This window comes from Xenopus laevis, chromosome 7S (assembly GCF_017654675.1).
Source record: "Xenopus laevis strain J_2021 chromosome 7S, Xenopus_laevis_v10.1, whole genome shotgun sequence".
Lineage (NCBI taxonomy): Eukaryota > Metazoa > Chordata > Amphibia > Anura > Pipidae > Xenopus > Xenopus laevis.
Genome location: NC_054384.1, coordinates 5,891,951 through 5,918,054, shown reverse-complemented (window position 1 = coordinate 5,918,054; position 26,104 = coordinate 5,891,951). Strand labels below are relative to the sequence as shown.

Genomic DNA, 26,104 nt, shown 5'->3' with positions numbered 1-26,104 from the left:
CCCTTCCCAGAGACTATTATCCACTGTTACTATAGGCACCATCTCTCCCTACTATACCTGCTATCCCACAGTCACACTCCCTTCCCAGAGACTATTATCCACTGTTACTATAGGCAACATCTCTCCCTACTATACCTGCTATCCCACAGTCACACTCCCTTCCCAGAGACTATTATCCACTGTTACTATAGGCACCATCTCTCCCTACTATACCTGCTATCCCACAGTCACACTCCCTTCCCAGAGACTATTATGCACTGTTACTATAGACACCATCTCTCCCTACTATACCTGCTATCCCACAGTCACACTCCCTTCCCAGAGACTATTATCCCACTGTTACTATAGGACACCATCTCTCCCTACTATACCTGCTATCCCACAGTCACACTCCCTTCCCAGAGACTATTATCCACTGTTACTATAGGCACCATCTCTCCCTACTATACCTGCTATCCCACAGTCACACTCCCTTCCCAGAGACTATTATCCACTGTTACTATAGGCACCATCTCTCCCTACTATACCTGCTATCCCACAGTCACACTCCCTTCCCAGAGACTATTATGCACTGTTACTATAGACACCATCTCTCCCTACTATACCTGCTATCCCACAGTCACACTCCCTTCCCAGAGACTATTATCCACTGTTTACTATAGGCACCATCTCTCCCTACTATACCTGCTATCCCACAGTCACACTCCCTTCCCAGAGACTATTATCCACTGTTACTATAGGCACCATCTCTCCCTACTATACCTGCTATCCCACAGTCACACTCCCTTCCCAGAGACTTTTATCCATTGTTACTATAGGCACCATCTCTCCCTACTATACCTGCTATCCCACAGTCACACTCCCTTCCCAGAGACTATTATCCACTGTTACTATAGGCACCATCTCTCCCTACTATACCTGCTATCCCACAGTCACACTCCCTTCCCAGAGACTATTATCCACTGTTACTATAGGCACCATCTCTCCCTACTATACCTGCTATCCCACAGTCACACTCCCTTCCCAGAGACTTTTATCCATTGTTACTATAGGCACCATCTCTCCCTACTATACCTGCTATCCCACAGTCACACTCCCTTCCCAGAGACTATTATCCACTGTTACTATAGACACCATCTCTCTCTACTATACCTGCTATCCCACAGTCACACTCTCTTCCCAGAGACTATTATCCACTGTTACTATAGACACCATCTCTCCCTACTATACCTGCTATCCCACAGTCACACTCCCTTCCCAGAGACTATTATCCACTGTTACTATAGACACCATCTCTCCCTACTATACCTGCTATCCCACAGTCACACTCCCTTCCCAGAGACTATTATCCACTGTTACTATAGGCACCATCTCCCCCCTACTATACCTGCTATCCCACAGTCACACTCCCTTCCCAGAGACTATTATCCACTGTTACTATAGGCACCATCTCTCCCTACTATACCTGCTATCCCACAGTCACACTCCCTTCCCAGAGACTATTATCCACTGTTACTATAGGCAACATCTCTCCCTACTATACCTGCTATCCCACAGTCACACTCCCTTCCCAGAGACTATTATCCACTGTTACTATAGGCACCATCTCTCCCTACTATACCTGCTATCCCACAGTCACACTCCCTTCCCAGAGACTATTATGCACTGTTACTATAGACACCATCTCTCCCTACTATACCTGCTATCCCACAGTCACACTCCCTTCCCAGAGACTATTATCCCACTGTTACTATAGACACCATCTCTCCCTACTATACCTGCTATCCCACAGTCACACTCCCTTCCCAGAGACTATTATCCACTGTTACTATAGGCACCATCTCTCCCTACTATACCTGCTATCCCACAGTCACACTCCCTTCCCAGAGACTATTATCCACTGTTACTATAGGCACCATCTCTCCCTACTATACCTGCTATCCCACAGTCACACTCCCTTCCCAGAGACTATTATGCACTGTTACTATAGACACCATCTCTCCCTACTATACCTGCTATCCCACAGTCACACTCCCTTCCCAGAGACTATTATCCACTGTTACTATAGGCACCATCTCTCCCTACTATACCTGCTATCCCACAGTCACACTCCCTTCCCAGAGACTATTATCCACTGTTACTATAGGCACCATCTCTCCCTACTATACCTGCTATCCCACAGTCACACTCCCTTCCCAGAGACTTTTATCCATTGTTACTATAGGCACCATCTCTCCCTACTATACCTGCTATCCCACAGTCACACTCCCTTCCCAGAGACTATTATCCCACTGTTACTATAGACACCATCTCTCTCTACTATACCTGCTATCCCACAGTCACACTCTCTTCCCAGAGACTATTATCCACTGTTACTATAGGCACCATCTCTCCCTACTATACCTGCTATCCCACAGTCACACTCCCTTCCCAGAGACTTTTATCCACTGTTACTATAGGCACCATCTCTCCCTACTATACCTGCTATCCCACAGTCACACTCCCTTCCCAGAGACTATTATCCACTGTTACTATAGGCACCATCTCTCCCTACTATACCTGCTATCCCACAGTCATACTCCCTTCCCAGAGACTATTATCGCACTGTTACTATAGGCCACCATCTCTCCCTACTATACCTGCTATCCCACAGTCACACTCCCTTCCCAGAGACTATTATCCCACTGTTACTATAGACACCATCTCTCCCTACTATACCTGCTATCCCACAGTCACACTCCCTTCCCAGAGACTATTATCCACTGTTACTATAGGCACCATCTCTCCCTACTATACCTGCTATCCCACAGTCACACTCCCTTCCCAGAGACTATTATCCACTGTTACTATAGGCACCATCTCTCCCTACTATACCTGCTATCCCACAGTCACACTCCCTTCCCAGAGACTATTATCCCACTGTTACTATAGACACCATCTCTCCCTACTATACCTGCTATCCCACAGTCACACTCCCTTCCCAGAGACTATTATCCCACTGTTGCTATAGGCACCATCTCTCCCTACTATACCTGCTATCCCACAGTCACACTCCCTTCCCAGAGACTATTATCCACTGTTACTATAGACACCATCTCTCCCTACTATACCTGCTATCCCACAGTCACACTCCCTTCCCAGAGACTATTATCCACTGTTACTATAGACACCATCTCTCCCTACTATACCTGCTATCCCACAGTCACACTCCCTTCCCAGAGACTATTATCCACTGTTACTATAGACACCATCTCTCCCTACTATACCTGCTATCCCACAGTCACACTCCCTTCCCAGAGACTATTATCCCACTGTTACTATAGACACCATCTCTCCCTACTATACCTGCTATCCCACAGTCACACTCCCTTCCCAGAGACTATTATCCACTGTTACTATAGGCACCATCTCTCCCTACTATACCTGCTATCCCACAGTCACACTCCCTTCCCAGAGACTATTATCCCACTGTTACTATAGACATCATCTCTCCCTACTACTATACCTGCTATCCCACAGTCACACTCCCTTCCCAGAGACTATTATCCCACTGTTACTATAGACATCATCTCTCCCTACTATACCTGCTATCCCACAGTCACACTCCCTTCCCAGAGACTATTATCCACTGTTACTATAGACACCATCTCTCCCTACTATACCTGCTATCCCACAGTCACACTCCCTTCCAGAGACTATTATCCCACTGTTACTATAGACACCATCTCTCCCTACTATACCTGCTATCCCACAGTCACACTCCCTTCCCAGAGACTATTATCCACTGTTACTATAGACACCATCTCTCCCTACTATACCTGCTATCCCACAGTCACACTCCCTTCCCAGAGACTATTATCCACTGTTACTATAGACACCATCTCTCCCTACTATACCTGCTATCCCACAGTCACACTCCCTTCCCAGAGACTATTATCCCACTGTTACTATAGACACCATCTCTCCCTACTATACCTGCTATCCCACAGTCACACTCCCTTCCCAGAGACTATTATCCACTGTTACTATAGGCACCATCTCTCCCTACTATACCTGCTATCCCACAGTCACACTCCCTTCCCAGAGACTATTATCCCACTGTTACTATAGACATCATCTCTCCCTACTACTATACCTGCTATCCCACAGTCACACTCCCTTCCCAGAGACTATTATCCCACTGTTACTATAGACATCATCTCTCCCTACTATACCTGCTATCCCACAGTCACACTCCCTTCCCAGAGACTATTATCCACTGTTACTATAGACACCATCTCTCCCTACTATACCTGCTATCCCACAGTCACACTCCCTTCCCAGAGACTATTATCCCACTGTTACTATAGACATCATCTCTCCCTACTACTATACCTGCTATCCCACAGTCACACTCCCTTCCCAGAGACTATTATCCACTGTTACTATAGACACCATCTCTCCCTACTATACCTGCTATCCCACAGTCACACTCCCTTCCCAGAGACTATTATCCCACTGTTACTATAGACATCATCTCTCCCTACTACTATACCTGCTATCCCACAGTCACACTCCCTTCCCAGAGACTATTATCCCACTGTTACTATAGACATCATCTCTCCCTACTACTATACCTGCTATCCCACAGCCTCTCTATGATACGATGCAGTTGAATGCCATAGCTCATAATCCCAGAACTCTCACAAGTGGGAAATGGGAATTCTACAACCACTTCAAGCAACAGACATTGACATTATCAGCTGTAAATAAAGCAATTGAGCTCTACTCATTTCAAGGGCACGGCTTTAAAATGTAACGCTTACAGTGACCTTTCCTGAGATCACAGCCCCAACTATTTAAGGCTGGATGCATCTAAATTAGAAATCTTACTCAAATCACAAAGGTTGGCCCTACTTAAAACACCAACAACTGTTCCCTATTTTAATGCACGTCCGCATTCCTGCTATATTTTGAATGTCTGTTTCAATACAGGGATTTCTCCTTATGGAAATCTGACCAGGGGGGTCAGGCATTATTTTGGGATGTACATTTTTTTCCCGCTTGCATGGTAAAACAACTGTGTTGTCAGTTTGTGATGATCATCATCATGGGAATAGGAGAAAAATAATTTTACAGATCTCATCTGCTATAAACAGACCTGAAATGCAAAGGAATGCAAAATGTTAAAGGGAAACTAAGGCCCTGACCAAATTACCCAGTGTGAATGACATAGGTTTGCTAAATGCTAGTGTTGCCTCTATAGAAGAGGGGGTGGGTTCCCAATGCCATGAGTAAGCAACCAACCTAGACTGAGATTAAAGCTTAGATTCAACCTCACAGAATACAGAGAAACCTGTTTATTTGGAAGGTCATTATTTTCCCTTTTCACTAAAAAACTTTATAGTTTTTAGCTGCTTTCTACTGACTTTCCAGCTTTCAAATGGGGGGCATTGCCCCTAAAAAAAAAATGTTCTGTAAGGCTACAAGTTTAATGTTATTGCTTCTTTTTATTACTCATCTTTCTATTCAGTCCGCTCCTATTCATATTCCAGTCTCTCAATAAAATCAGTGCATGGTTGTTAGGGTAATTTGGACCCTAGCAACCAGACTGCCAACAGGTTACTCACTAATCCCTTGGATGTTGCTCCCAGTGGCCTCAAAGCAGGTGCTTATTTTTAATTCCAGGCTTGGAGGCAAGTTTTGGTTGTATACTGCCAGACCTTCCTGTAGGCTGTCAGTCCACAAATGATGTGTGGGCCGGGCCAATACCTGCGGGACCTGTGGGTTTACCCGTGGGTCGGGCCCCTTTTTACACTGCCGGCCAGGGCCAGAACTAGGGGTAGGCAGAAGATGCAGGTGCCTAGGGCGTAAAGATGAAGGGGCACCAGGCACGGTACCTCTTCTGCCAGATTCCCCCTAGTTCGGACCCTTGTTCCCCCAACTGCGGCTGCAATTCCAGCTGATCACTATCCTCCATGCAAGCGTACCTGCGCACCCTGGTTCACGCCTGTGTGCACCCATGTGTGCACCCATGTTCGTGAGCACGATTTTGGAGGGGGGCAACATAGTCGGCTGGGTTGCCTAAGGCGCCTAGCCAACTCTGGCCCGCCACTGCTGCCGGCTTCCTTTTTTATAGATGCGCGCCTGCTTGCCCTGCCCCTTTTGTGACATCATCGGCAGGGCGGGTCTATAAGGGAAGTCGAGTTCAGGCGAGCGCAGGTGGAGGGAGGGCGGGTTAGGGTTGGGTTTTAAGCGACACGCGGCTCACAATTAGCCAATCACAGCCCATATTTGCCCCCCCGGGCTTGAGTTGCTCCCCAACTCTTTTTATATTTAAATATGGCTCACGGGTAAAAAGGTTTGCTCTACATCATATTAAAAGGTAACTCAAAAGTGAACAACCCCTTTAAAGCTGTTTTGGGGCAGAAACCTCCATTTCTAAAGAGGCGGTAAACTGGTCATGTAAAAGTCATTCCCGTGCCTGTGGTCTGTGGGCAGGAAGTAGCTAGTCACATGACTGCCCGGTATCAGGAAGTGGCTGACAGAGCAATGTTTACATATCTGCAACATACTGTACCTCCTCACGGCGCTGTACAAATTACAATAAATGGGTTCATAAATTGAACATACAGAATGACATAGTAACCAATAGCCAACAGCTAGAGAGGGCTCTGGCCTAAAGAGCCTGCAATCTAAAAACCTTATTGCCAGTTATACAGCCCTGACCAAATGTTTCATTCCTTAGTGAGGAGCTTGATTGGGGAAAAAAAAACCAAAACCACAACAGCCAATGCTCTACACTGTTTTCATGCACAAATACAAATATTATTATTATTATGCAGTTGAGAGAATGATTTTCAAGTAATGATTAAAGTTGGACTCTCCTGAGCATTTTGGAAGTTGTACTGAATGGTTATACCGTCACCAGGGCTGGATTTACATAAACGGCACCCCTAAGCCTGCTGCCATTCATCGCCCCTGTCCCTTCCCCTTCATTCGTGAACAGGCACAAATTTTCATCTTCAGGTCGGGAACATTTGCCTGTAAAACATCTGCCAAGGCCAGGGACGATATTACAAATTTACCGAGAATGTAGCTGTCGGTAAATTTGTAATACCCTTCAAAAAGACCCCTCGGCCTGCCCCCCTGTAAAACGTAACTGAAACCTGTTGTGAAATCCCCGCGCTGCGGTTCTGCTCCCTTTTAACGTCAAGCTCGCCCCTTTTTGTTCCCGCCCCCCCACCAGCCGGTAATATATTTAGGAAAAGGTTGCAACCCTTATTGGCGCACAGGAAATTTAAAAAACTATTGTCTCTCCTGAGCAGCACTAGAGCTTCCAAACCAATGTAGATGTGGTTGGGCAGCATGCAACTCCCCTAAAATCCTGCCACCCTAGGCCCGGGCCTGACCATCACCCTCTTGCCATCATGTTCGACTTGCTTTTCCTGCCTCCGATTTCTGCTCCTCCGATCCCTGTTTGGGCCCATACAGACAGCTCTGATGGTATGAGTTAAAGAATAATATTTTCAGTAAAATAATAACCAAAAGAGACCGAACCAACTCTCCGGGATAAGGGATCTTTCTATGGAAAGATCCCTTATCTATAAAACCCCAGCTCCTGAGCATTTTGGATAAAAGGTACCCGAAAAACTGTCCATAAAATGGAAATAGCAGGATTAAGGTTGCTGTCCTATATATATATATATAGTAATGTAAGGTTTATTATCCCTTTGAAAAAGCTGCCCTTGTGCATTTAACCCTTTCAGCACCCAGCAGCATATGAAAAATGTGAGAATGACTCATCATTTGTATTGTTCCTTTAAGAGAATAACTGATTGCAAGCCAGCAAAACTTAGCCCCGTATGCATTTTATCCTTGGCCATCAAGCGCACACTGATTTGAGTAAAAGCTTTATGTATAAATAGGAGGGATGACAAAGATATCATATTGAAGCAATTAGGGTTGCCACCTAGCCAGTATTTTACAGGCCTGGCCAGTAAAAATGATGGTTGATCCCAATGTTATTAATGGGGAAAAAAGATAAATATATATACTCTCCCATTTCAGCAAAGCTAGCCTGGTACATTTAACCCTTCAGGAACCCAGCACATACAAACTATTCAGCAGTCCAGGTCATGTTAACATTGACTGTAATTATTAGCCCACCACAGTGAATGACAAAATGCTAAATACTTGAAGTGCTTAAAAGGCCCAGCAAAAGGGCTTAAATAAATAGGATTTTTAACTCTTCCATTGCCGGGATGGTAAAGTTTGTTCAGCTGTTATAGCAGATGTGTCTCTACCAGAGGGCACAGTGGTGCTGACGGCTTAAAATATGTTAGACGAAGGAAACCCAAAAAAATTCCTATATCAAAAAGATATCTGTCCCAAGGCTTTTTAGCTTTAGTAAAAAAAATTTTTATTAAAATTCAGATACATACTGACCCCACATGGGAAACCCAAACTCATTTTTTCTTCATTGTATCAACTCCCAGCAACCCTCAATGACCAAAAGGGACCATAGAGCACTTGCACAGAAACAACTGGAGAAGTCATTTTTAAAAATCCATTTCTCCCCACAAGGGTTAACACACATCCCCTTTCCAGGCTTATCCTGGGATGCACTTGATCTCTCCCCGCCTTACATTAAAGTGTCCCTGTGCACCCTCATTCATCCCTTCTTTTGAGTTTGTTAGAAGACCCATTGCCATGGAAACACAGCGACACAATCATTTTTTTAAAAAAATGCAGCGTTATACTGTCGCCATTGTTGAAGGTCCCCTTTTGATGTGAGCTAAGAGTACGGCAGACTTATAAATGAGATCTGATGGGCACTATATAAAGGCAAAGCGAGGGTGGGGGGTGCGTCTGACTAATGGGATATTAAATATCCTGAAACATGCATTTTCAACCTTGCACATCAGCTTCTAAAAGCCAATAATGCTCTCCACTTCCTGTATTTCATTTCCAATGGGGGCTCTAATGACACATGAAATCAATTCTCTTTTCCATTGTCTGCAAAGCTCAGTAACACCATCAGGAGGGGGGGGGAAGAAAGAGTGAGAAGCGGGCAGATCCTAATATTGTTCCTCGTTACAGAGACTGAGAAGGAGGTGCAACTTCTTAATCAGAGGAAGTTGTTTAAAACATCTGAAAAGTTGGATGAAGCCCCTTTTCCTACTCCCTCCCCTGTTCTGGGGGTGTGCGCTTAACCTCTCTCCCTGGAACACTTTGGCACAAATAGATTTCTCTGTTCCTAGCTGGACATTAGCCGTTCTCTTTTTTCCCCAAACTCTGTTCTAACCTTGGATCTTCTCTGCTGGTGCTGGGAAACAAGAAAACAGCCCAAGGCATCCTGCATTTGGCTATTTAAACTCACTAGTTTGGCACAGGCGAAGCATTAGGGCAAAGTTAAACCAGCTACATTCCAATGACAAGTGTAAAATCTCAAAGGTTCCCTACCTTTCCGTTTTGGTGAATTTTTTGAACGCCTGCCTGGTGAGATCCTGGTAAGATCTAAAGCTCTGAGGTTCCGCTGAGATGCCCTGCGCCCTGGTGGTCCTTGGTCCAATGTTGCTCGTGCTGGGCATCGCCAAAACAGACTGATATTTGTGAAGTTTCCTTTTCAGTTCCTGGATTTCCTTTTCTTTTTCCGACAGACGGTTTTCCAGATCCCTGATCCTTTCCTCCTTCAGCACGAGGATCCTGGCAAAGTCCTCTTCTAGATCACTCATCCTTCTCCTCCTGGTGCTCCCGACGTGCAGACTCGTCCCCCGACAGATCCAAGAGTAGGGAAGAAAAAGATGAATGAAATGTCTTCTGAATGAAGACTTGGGTGCCTGCTGCTGAACTTTCTCCCTAATGCACTGAAAATGGAAAGGAGGAGGGTGGGCTGTCTGAAAAGGAGCACTGGTGGATGATGAGAGCTAATCCAGTGTCCCTTCTGGGAACAGATGATTATCTTTCATTGAGAAACCAATTAGAGCTGCTTGTTTCCACCACCCCCCCACCAACACCACCCCAGGATCAATCCATAGAAAGCGTCAGCCTCCCCTGCTGGGCTACTCAAATGTGTGATCACAGGCAGCCCTGTCCTCATGAAAACATCATCACAACTCCACCACTAAGTGGCCAGAAGAAGAGAATGAAAAAGAAGAGCTTTGTGACACTCACTCCAAGTCTTCCTGCCCAAAATAGAAACAATTACCATGTGATGGTAAAAGGCTGACGCAGCTCCCTGTAACTGGATCCTGGGACTATGAAATCAGAAGAAAACACTTCATATAGATACAGTATCAAGGCTTTGGGATTCTGGAGCTTGTCACTTAGCCGATAAGGAGGTCTCTCCGCACAGCTCATCCATCAGAGCAGTGAGAAGTCACCAGCACGGGCCATGGATAGAGGGGCTGGAGCTGGAGTGTGCAGGACTGGGACACTGCTTTTAACATATATTTTAGCATTATAGAATGGGTCCCCTGCCATTGCACTCCAAATATATCTCTCTCCCACAATCCTGGGTTTGGTATCATTGCCCTCACCCTTGTGCCATTGCCTCTTAGGTCCTGTAATGTCTGCAGATGTTTTCTAGAAGATCTCTGGAGGTAAGTTCAAATACATGATTGCACTTATACTGATCCCAGAGTGTTCTTTGTACTGTATTTAATTGTATTATTGTTGCTGTTCTTTTCTAAAGAAAGTAGACACCATAGCTGATGAATACTGTAGTTGCAAGCAGAGCTTACACTCTAAAAGAACATCAGGTGTTTATACATATAACCTGAACCTTGCAGATTGAAAAATAACTCAAGGGTATAGGGCAAAGAGCATTACAGGTGGAATAATACTTGAGTCTGTGCTCTCATCTTGGGGGTTGGCATCCAAAAGTCAGTTGCCAGGTTGTTTATTATAGGGAATCCAGGGGTGTTGCTATCAAGGAGCAGCTCCTGTGGCTGTTGAGTGGCCCATGGTGTATTAAATATGAATTTATACAGGTATGGGACATATTATCCAGAATACTTGGGACCTGTGGATTTCCAGATAACGGATCTTTCCTCTATTTGGTTTTTCATACCTTAATTCTCTTAGAAAACATTAGATAAACCCAATAGGATTGTTTTGCTTCCAATAAGGATTAATTATATCTTCGCTGGGAACAAGTACAAGCTACTGTTTTATTACTACAGGAAATATGAAATAATTTGTAAAAATGTGGACAAATTGGGGTTTCTGGATGTTTCCGGATAACGGATCCCATGTATACTATGTGTGTGTGTGTGTGTATATATATATATACACTCCGCTATATATTTTATATAATATATATTAGGTAATACATACACAAATATATATATATATATATATATATATATATATATATATATATATATATATATATTTGTGTATGTATTACCTAATATATATTATATAAAATATATTTTTAATTGTAACGGAAACTTGGGTAACATATATATATATATATATATATATATATATATATATATATATATATATATATATATATATATATATATATATATATATATAGGACAGCAACCTTAATCCTGCTATTTCCATTTTATGGACAGTTTTTTGGGTACCTTTTATCCAAAATGCTCAGGAGCTGGGGTTTATACATAAGGGATCTTTCCATAATTTGGATCCCCAAAAAAAATCTATTTAACAATTAACAAACTCAAAAGAACTGTTTTGCAGACAGAGGTACTGTTTTATTATTAGAGAGAAAAAGGAAATCGTTTGTAAAAATATGAATCATTTTATTCAAATGAGGTCTACGGGAAACGGCCATTCCGTAATTTGGAGTTTTCTGGGTAACGGACTACCAGATAACGGATCCCAAACCTGTATTCTGTTTTACTCACACATTACGTAGCCCAGTTAATAAATACATGTGTCCAATTTTTGGTTATAATCAAGGAAACACCCATTTTTAATTCAGCAGCCCCAAATAATGTAATCAAATGGTGCATTTTGGGGTGTAATCTAAACTACTGACGATTGCCGCACTGCGTCACTTTTTTTTTCTTTTACTTGAGAGGTAAGTTCCGCCTCGCCCCTTCCTTGGTCACATTTCAAGCCTTTTTGGGTTTGGATATTTTTTGAATTTAACATCATTTGGGATCATGGTTATGTCTGCTGGTGGCAGGGCCGGGCCGGCATCCAAAAACTGGCTCTGTGGGGCCACATTAGTTATCCAAAATGGGAATGTCCAGTGTAAAGCCCTGTAAAGAATGCTGTTGTTGAACTACAATTTCCATTTAGTGTCAATTCAACATGAAGCCATTCTGTTCTTTCCCGTTAGGCCTCCCATTCTTTCAACCCCACGATTGCAGGTCATGGTTAATCTGTCCCACCACACTAGTGATGTTACTATGATAGACCAATATAGTGTGTTTCCTTTTGCCACGAAGCCTAACCAGCTAACCTTGGTAAACTACAACTCCCACAATTTTGAGCTATGAAGGGAAGTTGAGAGCGATGGATCATAACAATTTAGAGGGCCACTGGTTCGGGAAAACCCCCTGGTCTATCTCTTAATTATGGCACTAGGTATGAACATCTACAGGCCAAAGAATAAATATTAATATGATTATTAGATTTAAAAAAAAAAAAGCTTATTCCAAACCACCAGAGAAATAGAAATGCCTGCAATAGACTAACGCCTAACAAACAGCGACCCCTAGTGTTCAAGTGAGACAAAACAAGGCTGATAAGGGTCGCACAAGGGGGAAGCCAATTTAAAAGGACCCCTACCAATTAAAAATGTTATTTTTTGGCTCCTGTTTTGATGTTTAAAGTGTAAACAGGCAGCCCCTGGGCATTTAAAGCTGATTGTGCGGTGGTATTTATGCTCCTTCAGCGGAGCAGTCCAGTCGTGTTTTATGACCGTTCCCAAAATTGCTTTATAGTAGAGCCCACGGGGCAGTCGTTATTGGGAATATAACAACATTCTGGTAAACCCTGATGTAGATAACACAACTCAGGCTACAGCAGAGGAAAGGGTCAGTGAATGCAGCGATTCCTTGTCCCCAGGAAACAGTATGGGAACAGCCCATATAAAGATATTAAATTTTTTTAGCTTTTATAAGTCTTTTTTCCTGAAATCTCTTGTAAAGTAAATCTCTTGAGCCACCATCTATCAGAGGATTGTGGGAGTTGTAGTTTATCAGGCATGAGTTATTCTCTGTATATGGTAAGTGGTAACGGAATGCTGTGACTGTAGCACTAATGCCCAGCGCCCCGCATTCCCCTGACTATTGATTCCAGCACGGTGGGCTATTTTTGTGCGCGCGGGTGGGACAGGCAATAATAGCGCTTCTACTTTAAACCGCGATGATTCCATTAGGCAGAGGGAGCCATAAAAGGAGGGGTGGAAGGTGATAACAGATAATGCAAGTGCTGAGCAGGCAGCAAAGGAGAAGGGAGAGAGGGAAAAACAGGAATCTAAACCAATTAACTTTCAAAACCAAACTGCCATCTAGTTGCTAGGGACAGTGACCCTGGCAACCATAAATCACAGCCTGATGATGGGAGAATTTTGTCTATATTTTCGGTTAAGCACTTTCTGGTTTGTGAAATTAAAACCAACGACGTAACTTTGGACCTGCCACCCTTACACATGGGCCCCCCTCTTTATAATGCTCCCCAACCTGTGATGTATGGACTTCATCCCTTTTGATCTAAAATAGGTAGAGGGTCTATAACAGGGATTGTGGGTCTAAATAAGGGATTGGGATCCACCCCACAGACAGGCCAGGATATAAATTGCGGGCCGTGGGGATCACAACCAATGAGAGTTCAGCAGTTATGGATCCTTACTAGGCTGTCTCTAGCTGTTGGCTCTGTGATTTATGGTTGCCATGGTCACTGTCTCTAGCAACCAGATAGCATTGGTTTAGAAAGAGACAATTTAATATATAGTAGGCCTATTATTCCTTCTCTCCCTTCTCATTCCTTTTGCTGGAACATTGAGGTTGTGTTTGGTGGTGGATTCAAGCAGGAACCCCCAAGATTTTTTGGGAGGGGTCTGGCTCTGTATAGTTATGATATATACAATTATTATATTATTATACAGTGGTGTAACATGATGTTACTGGGCCCCGCAGCAAATTAATTTTAGGTAGGGATGCACCGAATCCAGGATTCAGTTCAGGATTTGGCCAGGATTCTGACTTTTTCAGTAGGATTCGGATTTCGAATCCTTCTGCCCGGCCAAATCTAATCCAAATCCTAATTTGCATATGCAAATTAGGGGCGGGAGGGAAATTGCGTGACTTTTTGTCACAAAACAAGGAAGTAAAAAATGTGGAATTAGGATTTGGTTCAGTATTCGTCTGAATCTTTCCTAAAGGATTTGGGGATTCGGCCAAATCCAAAATAGTGGATTTGGTGAATCCCTAATTTTAGGGCCCCTAACATTTCCAGAGGTTGTCCTTTTTTACCAATACATATTGAAATTGCTCATTAGGGCCTCATGGGGCCCCTATACCTCCTGGGTCCCCCAGGGTCTGCTTTCTCCGTAGTTACACCGCTGCCTTTATACTCCCAAGTCCAATTTAGGGTAGGGCAGAAATGGCATAGTCATGAGCCCCCCAGGATCAGAAGGGCCCAAGAAATAATAATAATAATAATAATGTGATTCCAGGGGTGTAACTGAGGATACATGTGCCTCTCCCCCCAACAACAGAAACACCATTCTGTCCTACAACGTCATATTTGTAATGTAAATGTGTTATTTTAATGGAGTATCAAAGCACATGTGCTACCACTATATTTACACCATTTAGGGCTCTTACACACGGGTGGTTGTACCTGCGCTCCCCTGCGTTGCGATTTCTTCCGTTCAGTCGCAGGGAAGCGCAGGATTAGACGCACTCAATAATTGTGAAGGGGGCTGTACTCACACAGACGCATGTAAGCGCCGAACGCAGGTGAAATGCAACATGCTGCGTCCCACCTGCGTTTGGCGTTTACATGCGTCTGTGTGAGTACAGCCCCCTTCACAATTATTGAGTGCGTCTACTAATGCGCTCCCCTGCGGCTGAATGGAAGAAATCGCAACGCAGGGGAGCGCAGGTAAAACCGCCCGTGTGTAAGAGCCCTTACTGATTCCTTTATACCATGTAACATATTCACATTCACTAGCAGCTAATAAGCCCCTCATGGCTACATCATTGATACATGAAACATATTTACATTTTCCCTGACAAAGGAGCAGTTATTTGTAGCAGTGAGGATTTTGGGCACAGCCAGAAGCCCCCCATAAGCCTGCAGCCTTCGTACATATATCTGCAACAAGCGAGCCATAGACGCGCTAACTCCCAAATACCTCTCACATAGCACCGCAGCTCTATATTTGGACTTAAGTAAATATTCAACTTGAAATAACACGGGTGGCTGGGCCGGCTGGCAGCATGTGTGACCCATTTCTGGGACGGAGGATTAGAAAACGAAGGTGACTTAGTGACTCCTTTCATGGTGCCTTGTTAATTTAGCGCCTAATGATTAATAGGGACCTGAATGTGCGGCTGTTACTAATTCCGTGGCTAAAGATGTGGGCCTGGGAAATGCACGTTGCCTCTAAACCAGTGTTAACCAGTGCCTGTCCAGTTTCTCCGAACCAACAATGCGCCTTAAAAAAAAGTCTTAGGGCTCTTACACACGGGCGGTTTTACCTGCGCTCCCCTGCGTTGCGCTTTCTTCTGTTCAGCCGCAGGGGAGCGCAGGAATAGACGCACTCAATTATTGCAAAGGGGGCTTTATTCACACAGACGCATGTAAGCGCCAAGCGCAGGTGGGTTGCAGCATGTTGCATTTCATCTGCGTTCACCGCTTACATGCGTCTGTGTGAATAAAGCCCCCTTTGCAATAATTGAGTGCGTCTATTCCTGCGCTCCCCTGCAGCTGAACTTAAGAAAGTGCAACGCAGTGGAGCGCAGGAAAAACCTCCCATGTGTAAGAGCCCTTAGGTCGACAGGAGATTAAAGAGCTGGATATAAATATACAGATTTATTATTTGGCCAATCTGGGCATGACCCTTCTGTAATTGCACTTGGCTGCTGTTCGCCTGGCAGGACTGAAAATCTGCTGAAAATTCTCTCTAGTTTGGAATTTCAGCAGCTCTTTGGTTGCTAGGGACCAGTTTACCCATAGCAACCAAGCACTGGTTTGAATGAGATACTGGGAGATATATAGGGGAGGATCTTAAAGGATCTTAAAGTAGTGGTTTACCTTTACATTAACTATTAGTATGTTATAGAACGGTCAATTCAAAGCAACTTTTCAATTGGTCTTCATTTGTTATAGTTTTTTTTTTTAATTATTTGCCTCCCTCTTCTAAATCTTTGCAGCTTTCAAATGGGGGTCACTGACCCCATCTAAAAAACAAATGCCCTATAAAGCTACAAATGTATTGTTATTGCTACTTTTTATTCCTCATCTTTCTATTCAGGCCTCTCCTATTCATATTCCTTTTATTCAAATCAGGGCATGGTTGCTAGGGTAACTTGGACCCTAGCAAGGAGATTGCTAAAAATTGCAAACTGGAGAGCTGCTGAATAAATAGCTAAATAACTGGAAAATCACAAATAATAAAAAATGAAAACCAATTGCAAATTGTCTCAGAATATCCCTCTCTACATCATACTAACAGTTAACTCAAAGGCGAACAACCAATTTAATAGAAAGACAAGGAGTAAAAAGTAACAAAAAGTGGCCTCACAGAGCCATCGGGTTTTTTTGGCTGCCGGGATCAAATCTGCAAAAGGGCAAATCATGAAAAAATGATTTAAAGGACCAGTAACATAAAAAAATTCAATAGTAACATAAAAAAACAACCAAAAAGACAAATTAAACTTTAAAGTAGGGATGCACCAAATCAAGGATTCAGTTCGGGATTCGGGCAGGATTCGGCTGTACCAACCCCTAATTTGCATATGCAAATTAGGGGCAGAAAGGGAAAGTGCGTGACTTTTTGTCACAAAACAAAGAAGTAAAGAATGTTTTCCCCTTCCCACCCCTAATTTGCATATGCAAATTAGGATTCGGTTCAGTATTCGGCCAAATCCTTTGTGAAGGGGTTCGGCCGAATCCAAAATAGTGGATTTGGTGCATCCCTTCTATAAAGTCTTTATTAAGAAATAACTTACCGAAACAACGCTTGCACTCATCTTCAGATCCATTGTGTGGTGCTCGATTTCTCCTCTCTGCCTTCCTTATAGGAGCTAGCCAGGGAGGAGAAATCAAGCGACGCACGATGGATCGACACCGTTTCGCCTTTTCTGAAGAGGAGAGTTTCGGTAACTTATTTCTTAATAAAGACTTAGCGATTTTAACGTTTAATTTGTCTAGGTGGTTTTTTCTCGATGTATTCTAACATTTTTAAAAAAAAACACTTTTTGATGTTACTGGTCCTTTAAAAAAAGACCAATTGATGAGCTGTCAATTAAAAAAAAACCTTCCCTGCTGAAGTTACGTGGTACAAGGAGTGACGTTAATACACAAACACTCCCTATAGATGATAAGTGAGCGATCAGAGGATTTGGGCGACCCCCCAAAATTTCAGGGTAAGTTGACGGCTCTGCAAATAAAAAATGACTAAGAACAGGGCATCCGAACAGTTAACTTAAAGGTCAACTACCCCTTTAAAACTATAAGTGCTGAGTCCTAGCAATAATCACTATTTAGCAGGATGACAAAACATCAGCGCCACCTGCTGGAGACTTCCACTGACTGGCCTGACAGCCAAGCGAAAATTTCAGAAGAGAAAAGCTTTGTAATGTTTCTTTTCTTCCGAAAAATTCCCTGACAGCAGAACTGACCAGCAGGTGGTGCTGTTGTTACAATGACATTCCATTAGCGGTGTAATAACTCATAGGGGCAGATTTACTAAAGGGCGAAGTGATTAACGCTGGTAATGGACGTTACTCCGCAAATTCACTAAGATGCGGATTTTACTGAACGTTATCTCTTTCGCCATATATATGTATATATGTGTGTATGTGTATATATATATATATATATATATATATATATATATATATATATATTATATATATATATATATATATATATAAACATCCACAAACCAGTGCACTCTTAACCCAATGGCCAACCGCCTGGGTGCCGGTCAAAAAGAGAAATAATATCAATACAAAAAAAGCCGCACTCCTAGGTCTTTTGTAGATAAAAAAGGAAAAAATTTTTATTAATTCAACGTTTCGGCAACCACACGTGTGCCGTCTTCAGGAAGGTGACACCTTCCTGAAGACGGCACACGTGTGGTTGCCGAAACGTTGAATTAATAAAAAATTTTCCTTTTTTATCTACAAAAGACCTAGGAGTGCGGCTTTTTTTGTATTGAGATATATATATATATATATATATATATATATATATATGTATATATATATATATGTATGTATATATATATGTATATATATATATATATATATATATATATATATATATATATATATATATATATATATATGTATATATAGGTGGTTTTGTTTGCTCTGCCTTTGCTAACCTGCCTTCTCTCTTCCCCTCTTCTATTCAATTCTGTTACAGGCCTCTCCCAGCTGCAGTGCTGACTATTCCTAGAAGCCTCACAGAAACATTTGATGGGCTCCTATGGGGCCCAAGAACAAGACTGTACCAGAACCAGTAAATAAGGCAAAGGGCCCAACAGTCCTCATGATACAGGTGTGGGAATAGGGACTTACTGGAGCCTGGGAGTTTGGGTGTTTCCCAGTACATAAAACACCCGTGAAGATCAGTGTATTTTTCCAGGAAGGGAGTAGAGGAAGTCACGGGAGGATCAGGAAACACAAATTAGTGCATTAAAAGAAATAATAGCTCATAATCAGTATTATTTTAATTAGGCAAAATTTAATTATTTTTTTTTTTTGGTTTGGTTTTTATGCCTTTTCATTTCAAATGAAAGGCGGTTGTTATTTACATTGGACAAAATGTGATTATGGAGGTGTATTTACCCTTTATATAAATGCCGCCCAGTTAGGCTGTGCTGTAGCTCGGTGTCCCTGATATTCTATATTTAGCCGAGACTGGGAATGACACACAGAGCTGAGAATTCTGGTCAGTTTCAGGTTTTATTTGCCTTCTGGCCGGGGATTAAAGGGCACTGACGGGAGGTCATTTAAATCTGAATTGGTTTCGTTTTATCTTACGGGGGCAGCTTGCAGGCAAGTTCAGGCACATAAATGGCCCATCCTTGTGTAACAATACAACACTGGTAAATATTGTGTCCTTAATAGAGGCCAAGGCACAATGAGGAAGGAATTAATAGCAGCGCTCGGGAGAAACCATTATACACAATACTCGTAGGGAGCATGAGTGAGACCACCAGAGTCAGGACCCCCCACCCTATGTGATACCTGAGAATCATCCTACAGACAGAACATAAACTGATCCGCATCCCACGTACTGTACACATCCAGTGTAACAATAGCCCCATCATTCTGCTCTACACTGTCATTAAAGGGGAACTAGATGCTGCCAGAGGATTAGGCCAGATATGAGATATAAAGGGGGGATGTACACTGAGAAGTGATATAATCAGTCTGCTGCTATTAAATGCTGTTAGGCTAATGCAGGGGCTTATCTCGGACTGGACATAAAAGAAGGCAAGAATCAGCCCCTAGACTGGCACCCGATTCCTTCTTCACCTGCACCTACGGTTCCACCTTTTCTGGAAAATACCGGCCTTCCTATATTCTTGCCTTTTTTTCCTATTAATAACATTCAGGGCCGCCATCAAGGGTGGACAGGGGGGGACAAGTGTCCCGGGCCTGGGCCTGAAGGGGGGCCCGGCAGTGCTGCATTTTTGAAAGAGTCGGGCCCGAGCCGTGCGGCCATTTCCCAGGTTGTAGAATGCGGAAGTGCCTAAAAGCCGAACAGCCGAAGTCCCGAAGCGGCGAAAAGACTCGAAGTTACGAAAGGAGACGAAGTTGAAGTACTGAAGCCTTGAGTTCAATTCTACTGAACACCAGTTTTTTTTTTTTAATCCCCTGGCCACCAATCTATTATTTTAATATTCTATAGGCCCCAATTTTTTTTAACTTGTAACTTGCCACCAATGTTTTCTATTTTTTTTAAATTTTATTTAAAAAAAAATTTAAAAAATTTTGGGGCCCAAATTTTTTTTAAACTTGTAAGGGGCCCTTGCCACCAATGTTTTTTATTTATTTTTTTTTTTTAAAAAAAAAAATTGAAAATTGTTTTTGGGGCCCTTGCCACCAATGTTTTTTTTTTAAAAAAAAAAATATTTACAAAAATTTTTTTTTGAGCCCCCAATTTTTTTTTAACTTTGTTTTTGTTTTTTTTTTAAATGTAAAACTTTTTTTTTTTGGGGCCCCAATTTTTTTTAACTTATAAGTGGGCTCTGACCATCAATAGCTTTTTATAACTTGTGTGTGGGGGGGTTACTTTTTTAGGAGCTGATGTCTGTGTGGTCTTTTAACTGTGATGTGGAGTGGGCGGGATATGGGGTGGGGCTTGGGCGTGAGGGGCCTTGAACTTGACTTTTATCAAGTTTTACAGCAATGTATTAACATATATTTTCCCTTTAATCAATAAGAATTGATATAACCGTTTCAGTAGAACAATAAATGCCCGCAAAGCATTTGTTAGAGGACAATGAAAGTATTTTCCTTTGCGCCGGTTCAGGTTCCACATTTGCTATTTCGGCACACGCACCGGAGCGAGAGATCCCTGGGAAAACGAAAAACAAACGGCAGTGCGGAATTAAGAAATGACCCAAGGCTTGGGCATTGTTTTACAGAAGAGGAGTTCAGGTATGAGATCCGTTATCCAGAAAGCGCCAAATTACGGAAAGATCGTCTCCCATCGACTCCATTATAATCAAATAATAGATAGCAGCTCCCTAACACAAGATAACAGCTGCCTGGTAGATCTAAGAACAGCACTCAATAGTAAAATCCAGGTCCCACTGAGACACATTCAGTAACATTGAGTAGGAGAAACAACAGCCTGCCAGAAAGCAGTTCCATCCTAAAGTGCTGGCTCTTTCTGAAATCACATGACCAGGCAAAATGACCTGAGATGCACCTACACACCAATATTACAACTAAATACACTTGCGGGTTCAGGGATGACATTTTATATTGTAGAGTGAATTATTTGCAGTGTAAAAGATAAACCACCCCTTAAATAATAGAGGGTGTAAAGTCAAGTCAGTGGAGATTTCTCTCCCAATGAAGTAAATGAGCCCATTGGTTGGAACAGAGCTTTGAGCCTTTACATGTTTCATCGAGAAATCAATGACAAGAAGACGAGGAAACAATACAATAAAAACGTATCTTTTTGCCAAGACTGAAATAAATAATCATCTCGACCCTGGATAGATTGTCCTTTAATCGTGTGATCAGCACCTGCCGCCGGACTGGCGCCTCCTATTTTCCTTTCCCCGCATCCCAGACATGATTTATATTCCCGCTGAGGGTAAAATGCTTTACGAGTTTGCTTTCTGGCGTTTCTATATTTACTTTTCCTGTTTTCACGTTCCTCTCTGTGTGAGTAGGGTCCTCAGAGAGTATTTATTAGTGATTATTTATTTTCATAGCGCTGACTAATTCCAAAGGGGGAAACGGAAAATTTCATGGCCACGTTTTTTTTTTATTTGTCTAAACTGCGGCCCCTTATTTATCAGTAGAATGGATTTTCCTACAATATTATTTAATACAATATTGCCATATTACGTGCCTATTATTTAATAAAATATTGCCATATTACGTGCCTATTATTTAATAAAATATTGCCATATTACGTGCCTATTATTTAATAAAATATTGCCATATTATGTGCCTATTATTTAATAAAATATTGCCATATTACGTGCCTATTATTAAATAAAATATTGCCATATTACGTGCCTATTATTAAATAAAATATTGCCATATTACGTGCCTATTATTTCATGAAATATTGCCATATTACGTGCCTATTATTTAATAAAATATTGCCATATTACGTGCCTATTATTTAATAAAATATTGCCATATTACGTGCCTATTATTTAATAAAATATTGCCATATTATGTGCCTATTATTTAATAAAATATTGCCATATTACGTGCCTATTATTAAATAAAATATTGCCATATTACGTGCCTATTATTTCATGAAATATTGCCATATTATGTGCCTATTATTTAATAAAATGTTGCCATATTACGTGCCTATTATTTAATAAAATATTGCCATATTACGTGCCTATTATTTAATAAAATATTGCCATATTATGTGCCTATTATTTAATAAAATGTTGCCATATTACGTGCCTATTATTTAATAAAATATTGCCATATTATGTGCCTATTATTTAATAAAATGTTGCCATATTATGTGCCTATTATTTAATAAAATGTTGCCATATTATGTGCATGGCTGGGGTAATCTTTAAGATAGCAGAGCTTGCAATCGAAGGTCCCTATCACATTTACACACACTAGGACCTGTCTGTATTTGGAGTGTGGGTGGAAAGCAGAGGAACCAGGAGAAACCCACACAGGAATGGGAGAACACGCAAAGATACAGTATACTCAATATCTCATAATGGAAATGAAACACATTGTTTAGCGTAAAGATAAAATTATACACAGATGAAGGTCTGGTAGGAGAATCTGATATGGTGCTTGGTGTTCAGGGGGCAACAAGAAGGCCAACAGGGCTGAACTAGGGGTAGGTAGAAGAGGCAAGTGCCTAGGGTGCAAAAGTAGAGGAGCACCAGACACTTACCTCTTTTGCAGCTAGGGTTGCCACCTGGCTGGTATTTTAGCGGTCTGACCGGTAAAAATGATGGTTGATCCCAATGTTATTAATAGGGAAAAAAGATAAATATATAGGAAGGTCAGTGATATGATCCCAATGTTATTAATAGGGAATAAAGATAAATATATAGGAAGGTCAGTGATCCCAATGTTATTAATAGGGAATAAAGATAAATATATAGGAAGGCCAGTGATCCCAATGTTATTAATAGGGAATAAAGATAAATATATAGGAAGGTCAGTGATCCCAATGTTATTAATAGGGAATAAAGATAAATATATAGGAAGGTCAGTGATCCCAATGTTATAATAGGGAATAAAGATAAATATATAGGAAGGTCAGTGATCCCAATGTTATTAATAGGGAATAAAGATAAATATATAGGAAGGTCAGTGATCCCAATGTTATTAATAGGGAATAAAGATAAATATATAGGAAGGTCAGTGATCCCAATGTTATTAATAGGGAATAAAGATAAATATATAGGAAGGTCAGTGATCCCAATGTTATTAATAGGGAATAAAGATAAATATATAGGAAGGTCAGTGATCCCAATGTTATTAATAGGGAATAAAGATAAATATATAGGAAGGTCAGTGATCCCAATGTTATTAATAGGGAATAAAGATAAATATATAGGAAGGTCAGTGATCCCAATGTTATTAATAGGGAATAAAGATAAATATATAGGAAGGTCAGTGATCCCAATGTTATTAATAGGGAATAAAGATAAATATATAGGAAGGTCAGTGATATGATCCCAATGTTATTAATAGGGAATAAAGATAAATATATAGGAAGGCCGGTATTTTTTTCCAGAAAAGGTGGCAACCCTATCTGCAGCTAAGGTTGCCTCCTGTCCGTTTTTAACTTGGACAGCCCGGTTTTTTGAAGGGCTGCCCAGGTCAAAACTGCCTGCCTGGTTTTCCAAAAGAGGAAAACTGGGTAGGATTCCCTATGATTGCCACGTCAAAGCCCTGCCTCTGATGTCATGACCTCCCCCTGCAGGGTCACAACCCCATTTTGCCCCGGCCCCGCCCCCTGCCCGGATTCAACAGGGCCAAAAGGTGGCAACCCTATCTGCCACCTTCCCCTACTTCCTTCCTTCTTCTGCTTCCTTCCAGAGCATGCCAGGGTCGGACTGGAGGGCCCACCTGGACTATTGTCCAGGGCCCCTTCCGACCCCCCGCCACCCTAATATGACGAGCTGAGTGCGCATGGATGAAGGCGCCTGCTACGTCAATTGGGCCCGCGCACATGCGCAGATGGTACTGTGCGGCGCTTAAAAAAACCTTTTCCCCCCCCGAATTCAATCAGGAGAGGGGACTGGCTCGGCGGGGGCCCATTAAGGGTTGGGGCCCACCAGGTTTTTTCCCGGTGTCCCGCTGGGCCAGTCCGACACTGGTGCATGCAGCACATATTCGACGCATGCTCTTTCCGCAAGAGGAGGCGCGACATAGACTCGGCCCAGCAGCGGTGGCCAAGGCCTAAACCTTTAGATGAAGCATCATGGGCTACTAGTTATTCCTCTGTGAATACATATACAATTTGAAACATTAAAGGGAAAATGTCAAATATCCAGAGCAAAGTAATAGATTATTCTGTGACACAGAGAGGTTGATGTACCCCCTACTGTCATTAATAAGGCAGCACCGGAAGATAACATTAGCTCCAGGGTTTCCATAGCAGCCTGTGTCAACAGACTAGTACAGTTGTACCTAAATAATCCTGATTTTGCAATGCAGTTGAGTCCGATTTGTGCCACAGTATGAGATTATGTCAGGTAATTATGATTGTGTCTGTATTGGGTCCAACAAAACATGCCAAATTGATTCTGATATTTGACTTTGCCGGTAAATGATCTTATAATGCGGCAATTTAAGGGTCAGGACGTCTGACGGAGACTGATATGTCATTCAGGCATTATTTTCTGTCACGTAAAATATCAGATGGCGATTCGTATCCCATTGAATAACCTTGCTAAAACCCTGCAGCCCATTCCTTCAAACTAAATATAGAACCAGTTCCAAAGAACAAATTATTTGCCGAGGAGCGAGTCCCAGAACGTGACTATTTGACTAACAATTCTTCATTTAAATGGAGAGACCTTGAGCGCCTTTGGAGAGAACTGGGCCAGCAGCTATTTTTAACAAGAGCTCAGATTAAAATGAATTGTCAGAACTTCAGCCACGTCCCAGATCTGCTGCCTTTGTTTGGATCTTACAGCTTGAGGCTCTCCCCGCGCTCCTCGGATTCTCGTATCATAGAGAGTGTGATACAGACTTAATGGAAGTGGAGGGATGAGAATTTGTCATTTATCCTTATGTGCAGTGTGGGAAAGAGTTGTGGGGAAGGTGAAGCCTGTGAAGGTCCAATGAAGTGCGTTCCCCACACAGACGCTAAAAACAGAGGGCAACCTTAAGGCTCCCATACACGGGCCGATAAAAGCTGGTGACAGACCGAGTCGGCAACTTATGCGGGACCTTCCGACGGGCTTCCCCAATCGATATCTGGACAAAAGTCGGCCAGATCTCGATCGGGCAGGTTAAAAAATCCCGTCGGATCACGGCTGCATCTGTGCGTGTATGTGGCCCCACGATCCGACCGCCCATTTCAGATGCATTATGATCCGATCATTGGGCCCACGATCGGATCAGCCCGATATTGCCGACTTCAACGTGGGCATATCGGGGAGAGATACACTCATTTGGCGACATTGTTAAACAAGCAGATTTCTCTAAGTCTATGGCCACCTTAAAGGGATACTGTCATGGAAAAAAAAATGTTTTCAAAATGAATCAGTTAATAGTGCTGCTCCAGCAGAATTCTGCAATGAAATCCATTTCTCAAAAGAGCAAACAGATTTTTTTATATTCAATTTTGAAATCTGACACGGGGCTAGACATATTGTCAATTTCCCAGCTGCCCCAAATCATGTGACTTGTGCTCTGATAAACTTCAATCACTCTTTACTGCTGTACTGCAAGTTGGAGTGATATTACTCCCTCCCTCCCCCCCCCAGCAGCCAAACAAAAGAACAATGGGAAGGTAACCAGATAACAGCTCCCTAACACAAGATAACAGCTGCCTGGTAGATCTAAGAACAGCACTCAATAGTAAAATCCAGGTCCCACTGAGACACATTCAGTTACATTGAGAAGGAAAAACAGCAGCCTGCCAGAAAGCATTTCTCTCCTAAAGTGCAGGCACAAGTCACATGACTTGGGACAGCTGGGAAATTGACAATATGTCTAGCCCCATGTCAGATTTCAAAATTGAATATAAAAAAAAT

General features: G+C 42.3%; 1 protein-coding gene and 1 long non-coding RNA gene across 2 annotated transcripts in view; one reads left to right on the top strand and one right to left on the bottom strand.

The window, feature by feature from the left end:
- Window positions 1-9,716, bottom strand: part of prkg1.S (protein kinase cGMP-dependent 1 S homeolog) — a 415,118-nt gene extending 405,402 nt beyond the window's left edge. The window contains exon 1 of the mRNA XM_018227316.2: window positions 9,445-9,716. Within this exon, the coding sequence (XP_018082805.1) occupies window positions 9,445-9,716 (272 nt within the window). The remainder of the gene's footprint in view (window positions 1-9,444) is intronic.
- A 728-nt stretch (window positions 9,717-10,444) lies between these two features.
- On the top strand, window positions 10,445-18,857 carry LOC108697358. The gene is made up of 2 exons (XR_001932417.2): window positions 10,445-10,583; window positions 18,571-18,857. It is a non-coding gene; the product is annotated as an uncharacterized LOC108697358 (long non-coding RNA).
- Window positions 18,858-26,104: the final 7,247 nt, after the last annotated feature.